The sequence below is a fragment of the Equus caballus genome, chromosome 9 (genome assembly GCF_041296265.1).
Source record: "Equus caballus isolate H_3958 breed thoroughbred chromosome 9, TB-T2T, whole genome shotgun sequence".
Classification (NCBI taxonomy): Eukaryota; Metazoa; Chordata; class Mammalia; order Perissodactyla; family Equidae; genus Equus; species Equus caballus.
The window spans coordinates 93175410-93191472 of NC_091692.1; the positions used below are offsets into that span (position 1 = coordinate 93175410).

Genomic DNA, 16063 nt, shown 5'->3' on the forward strand with positions numbered 1-16063 from the left:
GGGACAGTGGGACTCAAATGCCAAGGCAAGTTCAAATCTTGGATAAAGTGCTTCCAGGAGCCTGAGGGTGGTCCTCCAAGGTGAAGCACCCCTTCCTCCCTGCCCTCCCCGCCTCAGCCCTGCTGGTGACAGTGACTGAAAGCACAGTGAAACGGGGCAGGGCAAGCACAGAAGTTGGGGAGGGGGAGTAGGGGAGGGGACAGACCCTGCACGTACACAGGCAGTGAGGAGGACACTCAGACAGGGAATCAGTAGTCTGACAGAGGCAGGAGATGGCCCTTAGAGAACCTGCATAGATTCTTTCTGCCAGTCTAGCGGACCAGCGTGGTAAACGGGTGATGAAGGAAGGGATAGGCCTTTCAAGAGGAAGGAACAGTAAGAGCAGAGGCAGAGAGCTGGGAATGACAGTACAGGAGACAGAAGAAAGCTTCCAGAGGGAGGGCCTTAGAGGTCAAGTGACTTTAAGATTTGATCTCAAGGACAAAGTATACGTGATAATTCTTGCTTGGCCCCAGAGGGAGCTGGGTCACTGCACCAGCTGGCAGGGCAGATTTCTGGCCTGCACAGGGAGTCAAAGGTGAAGGACTCTGGGCTTCAGTGTTCCTGAGTTCACTGCGGCCACCCGTGTGCAGATGGGAGAGCAGCCTTTAAGTCCTGGCTTATTCAGGCCCCTCCATCCTGACGCCCTGAGCAGCACCTTCCTCTGGCCCTAGGCGGGCCCTCAGAGCCTGGGGGCTGCAGTGTTTTACCTGCTCAATATTCTCCATGAAAACAGGTATATTTGATATTTAGGTGCACTTTAATGGACCCTGAAAAGAAATTAGATTGATTCAATTGAAAAATAACACTCTCTCCCCACCCCCTACACGGAGAAACTCTTAAATGCTTCCACTTAATGGAAATGGAAATTACCTCTCAAAACATTACTAAAACTAATCATGGCAAGTTTTATACATTTCCACAATTTACTGTGCTATCTTTTCTTCTGCTTTGATGAGCAATGACTAGCAGATGCCTGTTTTGTGCCTAATCATTTTGCACAGACTCGATAAGCTTGAACAGTTCTCTCCCCCAAGTCTGACTTCATTGATCATTCCCTTAAGGAGGGAAAAAAAATAACACCTCCAGGTAGGAGGAGACTGCAAAATCTATTAAAGAGCACCATTTTGGTGGAAGGAAATAGCCAAGGCTAAGTATACTTAACATTTATTCACAGACACAGACAAGCCAATTACTTGTAACCCTGAACTCAGAAGAAAAGAGAAAACAAATCCGTGGGACCAGAAAATGTAAGCAAGCCTTTGAAGTAAGCAGAATCACATTTTTTAACTTCTCACCTCTGGTTTCTCTTTCTGGAATACCTTAACCTTCACATTTTAATTGATTATCATTCATCTCTGTATCTTTCAGGGCCTATGTGATATTATGATTTGTAATAAGGAATATATATTTGATCTTTGTACTTGTTCCTGGCACAGCGCTCCTAAAACCCTGAGGACTCCCTAAGTGATAAGAGAGGAGAAGGTGTCTTATGTTGACGAGATGACTTTTGGAAAGCCTCTAGGGTTGGGCGCTGGGTGTCAGGAGGACCAACCTTGCGAGTAGAGGATTGAAACTTCCAGTCCCGCGCCTGAATCTCCAGGGGTGAGAAGGGCTGGAGATTGAGTCAATCTTCCACGGCCAATGATTTAACCAATCATGCTTATGTAATAAAGCCTCCATAAAAAAACAAAAGGACAGGGTTCCGAGAGCTTCTGGGTTGGTGAACACAAACACGTGGAGTTTTTGGGAGAGCGGCACACCTGGAGAGGGCACGGAAGCTCCACACCCTTCCCCACACATTGCCTTACGCATCTCTTCCACCTGGCTGTTCCTAAGTTAAGCAAAATGTTTCTCTGAGTTCTGTGAGCTGCTCTAGCAATTTACTAGAACCCCAGGAAGGGATCATGGGAAGCTTCCATCTATAGCCCATAGGTCAGAAGCGCTGGACTGGTGATTGGTGTCTGAAGTTGGGCGGGGGACAGGCTTGTAGGACTGAGCCTGAACGTGAGGAATATGATGCTACCTCTGAGTAGATAGTGTCAGAGTTGAGCTGAACTGTAGGACACCCAGCTGGTTGGAGAATTGCTTGGTGGTGTGGGAAAAAACACACACAGCAACTGGAGACAGAATTGTAATCTAGTACTTTGGCTTGTAGGAGGCATCAGAAAAGTTTGTTGAACTGAGACAAATGTTGACATAGATCAAAATGGCCTACAACTGACCGACAAGGGTAAGTATAGCGTATATTTTAGGAATAAGAGAAATCATTTGAAATCAATTATATACACACATATGTACATTTATATGTATATTCACTTATATTTGTAGACACTGATACATACAAACAGATAAATAGACCATTTGAAATCAATTATATATACATATATGCATATATGCAATTATACAGATATGTATGTCCATATGTACATATATGTATGTATATAGGTGTATGTATATATATGCATGATATATACATGATACACATATATATGTCATATCTTATGATTACTAAGAATAGTGAAAGTAACATTCAACTTGGGTACTGAGACACAAAATGAACTTTCTGAGAGTCCCCATCAACTTTTATTAAGGCAAAGTGTGGCCCCAGTTTCTGTTCTGTTCTATCGGCTGCATGACTCCCTGGGGGCAAGCCAATTCCTGTTGATGGGCCTCATTTTAGCAACTGTCAGATGAGAGAGTGCAGCCTGGCTCCGCCTTGGATTTTCAGACCTTTATCGCTACAAGGTGTGCAGGGCTACAGCAACAATATGAAAAGCCTCTCACAGTCTGTGTCATGCCCTAAGGCCAAGGTGCTCACACAACACTGCAGACACCAGGGGTCAGCACATCCTGCTAGTCACAGGCTGGGTCCTGACCCTGCGGTCCCAGCCACTCCTGCATCCCACTCTCTAGCCTCCATCTTTCCGTCTCGCCTTCAGACTTAACGTCCAGCCACATCCTTCCTAGTCAACCACGCCTTCCCTTCACCCCTGCTGTGGGTTCCCTTTGTCTCAGTTACATCAAATCACCCCGTTTAAACATCCCCTCTGGATCACCTTCATCTTGAGAACACCTCTGTTGGCTCCATCGACAAACTTTCCTTGAATCCATGGTAAGATTTTTTTTATTAACTGATAATAATAACAGCTACATTTTATTTTCCCAGGTATGTGTGAAACACTGTGCTAAAGGCTTCACCATCATGCTCCCAAAAACCCCAGCAACTGTAGGCAGAAGAGATTATTAGCCCCATTACAGTAAAAGGAAATCGAAGGCTCAGGGGTTGAAGGGTTTGCCCTGGCACATGTGGCTCTAAAGTGGACGAGTAGGGTTTTAAAGTGACTATCTGAGTCTATGTCCTTCTGCTGGAGGACCTGCCCCCTTAATAACCAGATTCCTCAATCTAAACATTTTTCCACTTTCAGTGAAGTTAAAGGAGAACAATGGGAAGATACCACAAGGACTTTTTCCTTTTGTATTTTAGAACAGCCGAGGGATGCCCTGGCCTCAGGGCATCATTAGAGGATTACTTATAATTTATACTCTTCTCTTTTTGGTAATGACCAAGACTCTGTGGCCTTTAGATTCATACTGAGCACGAGGGCCTAACCTCCCCAACTGTACCCACATCTGCACAGAAGCAGCTTCCTTGTGTCCTGCACCCAGTTCCATGAGCAGATCTGACGCTCTGTTCCAATTGTAGTCACCTGTTCAGGTGCCTGTCCATTCTGTAATGCTAGGATCTTTCTAGAATGCCCAGGGGAAGGATTGCTCCTAACTGAGGTGAGCTCAAAGCCTGTCACAGTCTGTCCTAGGAGATAAGCAGTTAACTCAGATAAGACAAACCATCAGTTTTCTGGAGAAACCTTCCCCAAATCACCTTTTTAAAAAGTATTGAAAAAAGAAAACACAATGGTACGCAGGTTACGCCTCCATTTCACATAGAGGATTATTATTTTTTTTTATTCACAGAATCTAATCATGAATATCTAGCTTGGAAAAGCCAATAAGAAATTGTTTTGCATCTAGAGAAGCAGTATCTAAATCATCTATATAATTGAAACATGTTTCCATATAATGTGGCTACCAGAGAACGGATTTATTTAAAAAGAGAAGAAAAATGTATAATTCCGTCCCTTAATTTATGAGACAACATCTCGTGTTTGAACAGCGTTGGTTTTACGTCATCTAAGTGCTTTGATTTCACCTGGCTGTGCCTTTGAAACCAAATCGATCTGCTCTCTATGGCACAACATGGTCTCCAAACCTGGCCCGCAGCTGCTTCTCTTCTGATCTTGGCCCATTCCTGCCATCCGCCACACCAGATTGCTCATTATCCCATAAATGCCCCTGCTCTGTTTGGGTCCCAGTGATATTGGTCAGTGTGATACCTCTGCCAAGGTTATCCTTCCCTACCTTTATGGGTCCATCCAGAAGTTGGTCCTTCCCAACTCCTCTCGTCCTTCCAGATCTCTTTTCAGAAGCCCTTCCTCAACAAAGCCATAGGGCTGCTGGCATGGGCAGTGCTGGATGGTCCCACTGCTCCATCTGATGGTCATCTCATTTTCCACCTCTACTGTATTCATGTGACACTTCTGTCTCCCTCAGAAGACTGGAAGCTCCTCCAGGGCATGAAGGCAGCCTCTTCTCCTCAAGGAGGTGTCCCCTGGGACCAGCGTGGAGCAGAATGCTGCTAAGTAAACAACTCTATGCATAAAAAGCACTGCTTATTCTAGCTAACGGTCATTGAGAGCTTACTATGTGTCCGTAGCATTCTAGGCATTCCCTTGCATAATCCATTCAGTCTCTACCACAAATCTATGAGGTAGGTACTCTTACCATCCGCATTTTACAGGTGAGGGAATGGAAAAACAACCTGGTTAAATAACTTCTCTAAATCCATGCAACTGATAAGTGTCAGAAGTAGGGTTTGAACCTAGAAAGTCCAGAGACTGCGGCCTTCCCACTACTGAATTCTGCATCTCTAGACACAGCAAGCCTTTTCTATTTCTGTTTCAGAGATAAATGGAACAAAAAATCCAAGTTAAATAATTTGTCCTAACAAGACCACTCAACTAACGAGTGTCGAAGATATTATTAGATCCCAAATGTTTTGACTCCTTCTTTTTCAAGGTATCATATTTCATTGTCTAAACATATATTTTTTTTCCTTTTTTATTTTTTACTCAGAAATACATGCAGGTAATTGAAACTACTCTGGGTGATTGTATGCAAATATTGTATGCAAATATGACTGCTAAAAGTTCCTCTCGTTGCTGTACACACAGAGGGTGCCCCATGAAGGAGTCTATGATATTTTCCCTCCCATTGAAGCTGGGTTGGCCTTGCCACTGGCCTTGATGAATGGAATATGGGAGAAGTGACTCTGTGCCAGTTCCTGACCTGGCCCTTAAGAAGCCTGGAAACTTTTACTCTTTCTCTCTGTGAGCTGGGCTACCATGTAAGAAGTCGCACTACCCAACTGGAGACAGAAGCTCAGCAGTCCCCTTCGCTGGTCCAGCCACCCTAGCTGAGGGATCAGACATATGAGTGAAGACATCTCTGATACAATGATCTTGGATACTCCATCCTCCACTGAGATCTAGCTGAAAGCAGCAGGCGAATGACCCAACCAAGCCCAGACTACTCAAAATATCACAAATAAATTGTATAAGCCACGAAGTTTCGGAACACTTTGTAATGCAACAATATCTAACTGAAAGTAACATAATTGGAAAATTCACCTCGAGGAAGAAATCACAAATGCTATGTATTCCTCACCCTTGGAGCCATCTTCTTGTAATTATTACTGGCCTCTGTGTTAGCATTCTGTTCCAAATATCATGCTCGAGTAAAAATCAAGGGCACAACACTTGCACCACAATTATCCCTGTGCCAAACTAGACCAAAGAAGAAAATAGCTTTTTTCCCCCAAAATTGCATTTCATTTTTCTTTTTCTTGTCTTGTACAGCATCACTACAAGTCCTTCTCTTCCCAAGGTGATTGCTGGGCTCTGCCAGCTATTGGATGCCTGGCAGTCCTCTGTCCTCACAGCAGAGGCCTGTGCTCCCAGAGAAGGCTCAGCCAGAGACAGGAACTGAGCTCACGCTCTATAGTCACAGGGGAGAAGCTGAGTCCTTGTCAGGAACCTGGGGATGGCTTTCTTTAGGTCAGCTGGGCATTAGTCCCACCTGATTTCCAGGTCCCACCGCAGGCTTTTGACTTGTCCCCGAGAACAAGACCCACTGGCTTCACACCCCTGGTCATCTGACCACTCAGTCGTCAGACTGACTGGGTACTTGCTTTGTGCCAGTCCCTGTCCTGGCACATTTACATTTCTGATCTCTATAAAATATAAAACGTCCTTTTCATTTATAATCTCTCAGACGAGAAATCTACAGAAAATGGATTTTTACACTCGGTTTTCAGGGGAGGAAATGAAGCTCAAGCTGCCAATGCCTGGGATCACGCAGCTAGTTCTTGCAATGTCAGGGTTCAAATTCTCTACTCATTTGGTCACCTCTGTGAACCTTCTCCTGGAAGAAGTTGGGGCGGGGAGGGGGGGCGACACAGGCAGAAGCAAAGGGAAACTGGATCTACACAGGGCGTAGGAGAGCAGGTGATCACAAGTCTCAGACGCCTCATTGCTTCCCCGGAGAGAGGAGGAGAGTGGAAGAGAAGAAACACTTTGGAAATGTGGTGACTGAACTATTATTTAACACTTAACTCTGCCCAGAGTCAGAGAGAAGCAGGTGGTCAGCAGTATCTTTCTCTTTTTCGATCACATGCTCGAGTCAACCTGTGGCCATAAACCATCAGCCTCCCCTTGATGTCCCCTGAGTGGTCTGAGCAGCCTCCTCCACCCCACACCTCCCGCGCCTCCTCCACATGGAGCTAAGCAGACCACCGCATCTACACTCCCAATTTGTGGGTATTCAACTGCATGCAGTTTTACTCACTATAATATTATTACCAATAACAAAGTGGTCTAATTACCAAGGCAATTCTAAATGAATTTTATCAAAGGTGGCTGTGACCAGAACTCTCAACTCTACTGGATTTTACTCCTCTTATATTCTTGGGTACCTTTCTTTGTATAGTTAAAGTTAAGCAGGTATTCCATAGTTCTGTCTTTTTGTCTCCTTATTTTCTCTCTCCTCCATCACTAAGTGCTTCTCCTTTTTCTTAGGGTCTAGCTGATCTATACACTCTCCCAAATTTACTAATGTAAATATTACTACTAGAATATAATCTCCATGCCTGCTCTTATTTCTTATGTAATAAATTTTACATTTCTGACTCAGTACTTTGTTACACTGAGTACCTGCTGGGACCCTGGATACCCACTAATACTCCAGCCTCCTCAGATTACAGCCTGAATTGTCCTTGGTAATCCTTCTCCCCAAGCTGGGAGTGTTGCTTGTGACTCCTTGGCATGCATGGAAAGTGCTACCACAACTGCCTACTTATTCAGACCCCTATATCTAGCTGATTTGGGGATTCTCTTTGACAGCAGGCTTGCTTTTACCTACTTGCTGGACACTATTTCCCATCCTCTGCCTCCCTGACTGGACTTTAGCCAATCTCCCACAGCCAGGTTTGTCCCCAAGTGCCAGCTGCTCCTGGGAAAGTATGTTTTCCTTCAGCCAGTTTCCCCTTGCAACAATGTACACACATGGCCACTCCAACAGTGGGTCTCCATTTCCAACATTCACTCCTCCTCCAACGTTCAACTATGATTCACTGAGTGCCTCTATGTACCTTGCACTCTGCTGTGCCCTGGCATACAGTGATAAATGAAGGTTTACCAGTGGGGAAGAAGCCCCCCACTGCCATCCTCCTGCTCACCTGTCTGCCCAACGATGGAAGCGCTCAATCTGTGGGGGATCCTTGAGGACACCTTCAAGGTCACTCGGATCTGGTAATACCTAAGAAAAGAGCAGAGGACAGGCTGCTGAAGATCAGACTTCTTATTGTTTGCTTTTTCTAAAAATACCTAGACTTAATCCTAAAGGTCATAGGGAACCATGAAAGTTTCTAGGCATGAATGATCATCTGCTATCAAAGAGAGATTCATTCTGTCAGCACAGTAGGGGAGGGATGGGATGGGGCCAAGCTGGAGACAAAAAGTTGAGTTCACTTGAGATCATACTAGACACATACAAGGTTGGTGGTGATGGGAATGGGAAAAAGGAATAGATAGGTCACATGACACAGGTACATTAAGAAGTATGATTTTTCTTTCATCAGAAAAGTTCATTTTATAGGATCTTTAATGCATGGTAGAAAATCTGCACATGAATTGAGTTGCTATTACGTTGTGACACAGACAAATACTTCCTTTAGAAAGACAGCAGCTGAGTTGCTAATCCCATAAGTATTGCCAAACACTTTTCTCAGATTATTTCTGTGCCTTTATTTGGAATATGTCATCCCCATTTCCAAATTCCGTCATTTCAGAACATCATGCAGGTTCCCAAGCTGTCATTAAACCTCTGATCTGTCCTCTTTTGCTACAGGTGCAGAAGCATCTTTTGAAGTTTTGTGCCTTGCAATTAATGACCCTTTTGTTTGCAAGCACTTGGGAACATTTCTGGCCTCATAATTGTTCTCCCTTTCCACTCATTTCAAACTCATTGTGAAATGGAATGTGAATAAAACAGTGAAACAGAAGTAAAATAGACCATGAACATATCAGTCTCCCATGGCTCACTGAGCTCACGGCTGAGGAATATTCTGCTATTGACTCTGTTGCACTCTGAATATACTCATAGAGTGTTTCTGTTGACAGCCTCGTGTTCGTGTATACGTTGAACTGAGGAGAGCACTGGGACTGCATTCATGTTGCTTGAGTGACATCATTTGAGAGCTGTGTGTCTTTGAGTACATCACACAACTTCTCTGAACTTGTTTTTGTATCTGTAAAATGAAGATTTAAAAAAAAAAATAGTAACTGTCATGACTTCTACATCCAGGAAAGATGGAGTAGACATACTTTTCCCTATTCTTCCCACTAAGTACAACTAAAAACTTGAAACAATATATATAAAACAAACAAGAAAATTCTTAAAAGTTGAGAACAAAGCCAACAGTCTAGGGACCTCAAGTCCAAGGAAAGACATAATAGTGAGTTCTCAGCATTTTCTTTTTGCCTCATATATCCCAGACAGAAGCCAACCACCCAGAAATGCTAATGGCTGCAGACAAAAACAAACCCTAACAAAAACACCTGCTTTCTCTAGACAAACATCAGGCAAAGGGCAGCCTAGCATGATCAAAAAAATTTAGACAATAGTAGTTCTACTCCACCAAGCAATACAGAATACAGAAAAACTGTGGCCTCTCCTCTACCCACACCAGCAAAGGCCAAGTGAAACCCCAGATGTCCACATTGCCAAGCTATAATGAGCCTCCTTCTCTCACCTGGCAAGAAAAGGCCTTGAGTAGGAAGCCAGATTTTCACTGCTAAGGGATGGTGATGAGAACCCCGCTGAGGGGAGCCTGGATCTCTACTTCCCCAAGCAGTAACAAGGGCAGAAATATACCCAAGTGATTTTCAACAAAGTTTCAAAAGCAATTCAGTGGAGGAAAGATAGCCTTTCCAATAATGGTCCTGAAGCAACTGGACATCCATGAGCAAAAACAAAACAAAACAGAAAACTCAAATTAAATCTCATACCTTATATGAAAATTAACTCAAAGTGGATCATAGACTCAAAGGCAAAATGTAAAACTGCAAAAATTTTTAGGAAAAAATAGAAGAAAGCTTTGAAATCTAGAGCTAAGCAAAGAGTCTTAGACTTGACACCAAAAGCATTATCCTTTTAAAAAAACGATAAATTTGACTTTAGCAAAATTAAAAGCTTTTGTTCTTTCGCTCTGCAAAATGCACTATTTAGAGGATTAAAAGACAATCTACTGGGTGAGAGAACATATTTGCAAATCACATACGGCTGATCCTCATTATTTATGGATTCTGCGTCTGTGAATTTTCCCAGTTGGTAAAATTTATTTGTAACCACCTGCAATACTCATAATGCCTTCAGGGTCATTCACAGACATGCACACAGTGGCGAAGAGTTTGAATCACCTCATGCACGTGTTTCCACTTGAGGTCGAACAAGACAGCACTCTACCTTCTTTTTTCAGCTCTCATACTATAAACAAGGGTCTTTTTGCAGTCTGTCTAGTGCAATATATTTTGTGCTTTTTGTTGGTGATTCTGCTATTTAAAATGGCCCCAGTGTATAGCTAAAATGCTGGCTTGTGTTCCTAAATGCAAGAAGGCTGTGATGTGCCCTACAGAGAAAATCATGTGTTAGATAAGCTTTGTTCAGATATGAGTTACATGCTATTGGTCATGAGCTCAATGTTAATGAATAGAATATATATATACACACACACATACACACACACATATATATACATATATATACATATATATGTATATATATATAATGCAGTGCCTTTAAACAGAAATGCACCTAAAACAAGGTTATGTATTGATCAGTCAATGAAAATGTTGTGACTGGAGGCTCCCAGGAAGCTAACCGTGTATTTTCCGTAGGAGCAATAGCTCGTTATACGAACACAGTTTTCTACCATCGTGAAATCCACAAAAGAAGCACAATAATAAATAACCACGAACACCATCATCTGTGTGACAGAGACTGAGGCAGAGTGGAGGCTCCCTGCCCTTTCTATAGGACGCAGCTGCCACTTAGCAGTAGTTAGTTACCACTGTGCGGAGATGTTGGCTGTGTAATGCTAGATCTTTCGGGTTTTCAGGGAAAGACAGAAGTTTGGATTTTTCTTTTTTGAGGAAGATTAGCCCTTGAGCTAACATCCACACCCATCTTCTTCTAGTTTATATGCAGGAGGCTTGCCACAGCATGGCTTGATAAGTTGCACAGGATCCGAACTGGCAAACCCTGGGCCACCAAAGCTTAGCTTGCTAACTTAGCCACTATGCCACTGAGCCAGCCCCAGAAATTTGGATTTTTAATAAAAGATCTTTAAAATTTCAAATGTCAGTTCATAAGTCAGTGACAATGACAATAGCAACAGCAAAAACAATTAGCAGCTGCGAACAATAAAGCACTGTGTTGACAGAATGAAACACATTTGCAAGCTGAATCCCCACAGGGCCAATAACTGGCAAACTCTGATTTACACAAATACAAGATGTCACTTTTAGTGTTTCTTTAATAAATGACCTATGCATTTCAATAATTTCATCATCAAAGGAAGAAGCACAGATCCCACCACCACCACCAGCAGCTGTAATATTCTAAGGGCTTCTTCTCTGAACATGAAATGGGTCAATCATTGCCCGAGGCTATGCATCACTCTTCTACCATACTGTGCTTGGAGCTGTGACAGTTATGCTTAAGATTTATTAAACATCACTGTGCCAGGACCGGTATAAGGAACTTCCATGTACGCGATCCTGTTTGATCCTCCATAAATCCTGTGTGAGAGAAAGCACGGTCTCAAGTGTTAACCAAAGAAGATATCGGGCCATTGGAGACGGAGATAGCTAACTACTTGTCTAAAGTAGTTAAGCTAGCAAAGGGCAACCAGGATTCTAACTCCAGAAATGAATTTCTTCCCTTTTTCTTTTGTTTGCCTGCTACACCTCACAAGAGTCGCATTTGTTCCATAAATTAAAACCCTTTACAACCAATTCCAAGGACTCTCTGAATTCTTATTCCTTAGAAGCACTTGGTGCTACTGAATCTTACTTCAAGGAATTAATCACCTTGAACTTCAGGTGCTTTACAGGCACATGTTGAAAGAAATAAGTTCCAATTAGGCTGACTCAATTGGGCTCTGTCCTGATTAAACAGAATACTTAAACCACTCTCGTAATTCTCTTTTGTCTGATACGAAGTTTCTGCCTGGCCATAAGTCCATAAACCATACGTCATACACAACATACGTCATATCATTTGATCCCTTCAGGAAATCTTTGATGCACTTATCATGATGTCTATGTTAAAGGTGAGAAAACTAGCCTCTAGAGATGATGGGAGTTGTCCAAATTCACATATTCAGTAAGAAATCTTGGCAAATCTCCAAGAATGACCTTATTATTTCACATGTGACTATCCTTTAATCATCTTAGAGCCACCTTCTTCCAGCTGGGGTCATTCAAGGAAGACACTGTGAAGAAGGGATCATTTGACTCAAATCCTTAGAGAATGAGCAAGTGACAGGAGAAGATGGCAGAATGAGTTCCAGGCAGAAGGAAGAGAGAAGCTAAGACCAGGAGTAATCGAGACTTCAGAGTTGTCTAGATTTGCACAGGACTCCTTTTGGGAAATAACAATAAAAATAATCATCCTCTATTGACTTCCATCTGTAAGAGTGGCACTGAACTATGCCCTTTATACAATGTGGTGGGCAGAATAACACCCTTTCCAAACGACATTTCTTCCTCATCTTCAGAACTTGTGAAAAAGAATTAAGGTTGCTAATCAGCTGGCCTTGAAATCAAGAGATTATTCTGGATCACCTGGGTATGCCCAAAGTAATCAAAAAGTTCCTTCTAAATGAAAGAAGGAGACAGCAGAAGGAGAGTGACAGAGTAATGAAGGGTAAGAAAGACTCTACCAGCCATTGCTGGCTTTGAAGAGGAATGGAGTCACCAGCCAAGGAAGGTGGGTGGCCTACAGAAACTGGTAAGCACAAGGAAATGGCTTCCTCCCCAGAGCCTCCACAAAGATATGTAATCCTGCCAACATCGTGATTTTAGCCCAGTGAGACCCATTTGAGACTTCTGACCTCCGGAATTGTTAAGATAATAAAATTATGTTGTTTTAAGCAACTAAGTTTGTGGCAATTTATTACAGTGGTAAAAGTAAATTAATGCACAGAGGCTTTCAAATTTCCTCCTCATGACAAAACTAATAGACAGGAATAATCATCCCCAAGTTAACAAAACGCAAACTGTGAATCAGAGAGTTTAGATAATTTTCACATAGTCACACAGCTCGTTAATGGAAAGTTTAGGGATTAAAATTCAGGGCCATTTGACTAAAACCAAGCTCTTATTTGGGGAGGCAAAGCCTGGTGAATTAAACTTCATAAGCTCATCTCAACTTCCCCATGACTCTTTTATCACCAGAAGCCCAGTCACATTCACTCTGATCCACTTTGATCACTAATGTATTTCCCTCTGTTTTCTCAAAAGAATAAGAGTGCTACCTTTTACTTCTTTTGTATTCCTTAGAGCTTTTACTGCTGTACTAAGGGGAGAAAAGCATCTAATTTGTTCTCAGTTGATTATAGAAATATCCATTACCACCAGCTGCTGGAGGAGACAAGCCGTGTCCTGCCCATCTCTGTATGTGCAGTAATTAATGTGGTGCTGGCACACAGTTGGCATTTAACCTATGCCAGAGGAATGAATGAATGAATGAATGAAAATTCCAGTAACAGAGATTCCTTCAATAAACCGCAGGGTTCTATGATCTAACCCCAACATTCACAACTCTGTGAGTGACTCAGAATCCACATGCAATTTTTATAAAACTAATAAAATTTTAAATAATATTCTATAATGGAAACACAGAGATCTATGACATTTTATCACAATCACTTTCATCTCGGGTAGATTATGAAACAAGTGCTCTGACCCAGGGATGTTTGACATGATCTAAAGCACAAATCATTGTGTTTGTGAAAAGGTTAAAACTGAGACCGAGTCAGAAAGTCTACACCCCAAAGCCAAGTAGGCAAACTCAAGCTAGTAACTTTCTTTCTCTGAGCCTCTCTTTCCTCCTGGGTGGTGACAGCTGTACTAGTCTCATAGAATTGTTATAAGTCATGAACACGTCAGTGCATATAAAGCCCTTAGTGTGATGATCCATCATCATATTTCATTAAAGAAAAAACATTGGTACTATTACCTAAGAAGTGTATGAAACAGACATCCTTCCCCATCCATGATCCCAATCTATCCTCCAACCTCACAGCTGGGGTGATGGTCTGGGTAGGAAAATGTTCAGAGATGCCTGTGGCACATAGTACTTAATAATACAAAATGGCAGACACAACATGTAAGGCTCTGCTGTTACATGGTTATGCCCACTGGCTGGGAAAAAATTCTCTTTCTTTGAATCTTCTGAGGCAATATAACATAATGGTTAAGAGTGTGAACTCTGAAACTCTGCCTATTACTGGCTGTGTGACCCAGCTGAAAATGGAAGACCAGTTGATCCTAGAGTGAAACTCTCTGGAGTAGCAGACAAGCAGGGGAAGTCCTCTCAGTAAGAGAGGCTTGGTGTTCCAAAAAAATCAGAAAAAAAAGACCCAGAAAATAACTTGTACATTTTTACTATACACTCATAGACTGATTCATCTGTTCTGACAGTATCCACCCACCATGACAGGACTACAAACCATTCTGTTGGATTTTATTGGCCTCAAAAGCAAATAATGAGATACTTTTTCAAGAAAAGATCACTCTAATAATTCAGTAAAACTTGTCTGGGTATTTTGACATGGTCAAAACACAATACTTATAATAATTCAGCCATATTTCACCAATGTTTACTGTGATGATGATCTTCATTCCTTTATCCCCATCTCTTTGCTAATCTGGAAGGGTCTGTGTGGCTCACACTGTGAACTGTCTGCTCAATATCCATGATCCCCTCCTTCCTTACAAAGAAAAAACAGATTTTGTCAGGGAAAGTAATGTGCCTACCTGAAAATACTCATCCCTCCTGATTCCCTTGCAGTTAGGAGAGATCTTACGATCATCTACTTGCTAATGACAGAAAAGCATACATTGCCAGATGGAGAAAACAGGAAAGCTTTTGAAGGAGAACCCTCCACTTCATGACCCTTGGGCTCTGTGTCCTTTCTCTGACTTCATCTTCTGACTTGATATGGATGCAATATAATAGTGTGAATTAAAGCAACCATCTTTCAGCCATGAGGACGACATCTAGTGATATTTAAGCCACAGTTAATCACATGTCTGATCATTTGAATTCAAACACAATCCTCACTGATGGAATCTGATCCAAGACACTCATGGGGCCATATTTTCCATAGAGGAAAACTCAAAAGAAGTGACATAGGCAGCCTGACTTCTCTTCTGCGTTTTCTTTTAGCAGCGGAAAGCTTAGCTTTTCTTTGCATTAGAACCGTTAAAATTAGAACCATTAAAATCTAAGAATCCAGGTTGGACTTTTAGGTGGAAATAAAGCAGGTATTTTTTGTCCACCACACTTTAAAGCTAATTCATGGAGGAAAGGGTTCTCTTCCTTCCACTGAATCTAACTCATCTGCACTCTCCAACAGGGTTTGGGGCCAAAGACCCAGGCGACAGGAAAGTGCTTTTAGCTTAACTCTCTGTGTATATTATTCCTCTGAAAACTTCAGAGAAGTGAGTGGTCAGAAGCAGAAACTGGAAATCCCTGTCTTCCACTGTGAACTAGTCACACCCTTTGCCATTATCACTATCCTTCATGTCTGGCACTTTGTGGCATTTACACCAACAGCAGTCATCTGTAATTTGCATGAAAAGTCTATGAATTGTACACTACCATTTCCACTTACAGGTAAAAAAAAATAAGAATTTTCGAAATTCCCTCAGTCTTGGGTAGTTTCCCCATACAAATATTTAGATCTGTACTAGCCAGACCTCGGGATATCCTTCTGCCTGTATCTAGAGCTCTCTCTCTCTCATAATGGCAGAACTGAGTTGAGAGCACTTAATAAGTATTTGTTCAATCAAATTCTTTTTAAATCGAATGTCTCTGGAAACCCATAAACAGAGTTACTGCATTTTTGAGTGGCGTTCCTCCTACCATGCAGATGTGTGTCAACAGTGCACAAATTCATGTTCTTTGACTTTAAGTTAGTAGCTTGAAATTGGCCATGATGGGAGTATTGACACCACAGAAATCAACAAACGTTACACATCTCATTTTTAAGGCCAGTTTTTAAACATTTAATAGCACATCACTACTTCCCTCTCCTCTCATTACCATCCCCACTCCATTC

The 16063-nt window shown here is 42.2% G+C and overlaps 1 protein-coding gene across 7 annotated transcripts in view; it reads right to left on the reverse strand.

The window, feature by feature from the left end:
* The window catches only part of FAM135B (family with sequence similarity 135 member B), a 284079-nt gene that overhangs the window by 131890 nt on the left and 136126 nt on the right, over positions 1-16063 (reverse strand). For 4 of the 7 annotated variants that reach the window (XR_002810524.2, XR_011421465.1, XM_001499583.5 and 1 more), the window contains exon 3: positions 7892-7971. The exons of 2 other annotated variants lie outside the window; for them this stretch is intronic. Coding sequence is in view for 2 of the 5 variants with exons in the window: in XM_001499583.5 (XP_001499633.1) it covers positions 7892-7971 (80 nt within the window). In the remaining 3 variants the exon portion in view is untranslated. Of the gene's footprint in view, positions 1-7891; positions 8963-16063 lie in introns of all 7 variants that reach the window. One more of the 7 variants, XM_070221870.1, reaches the window with a different exon arrangement.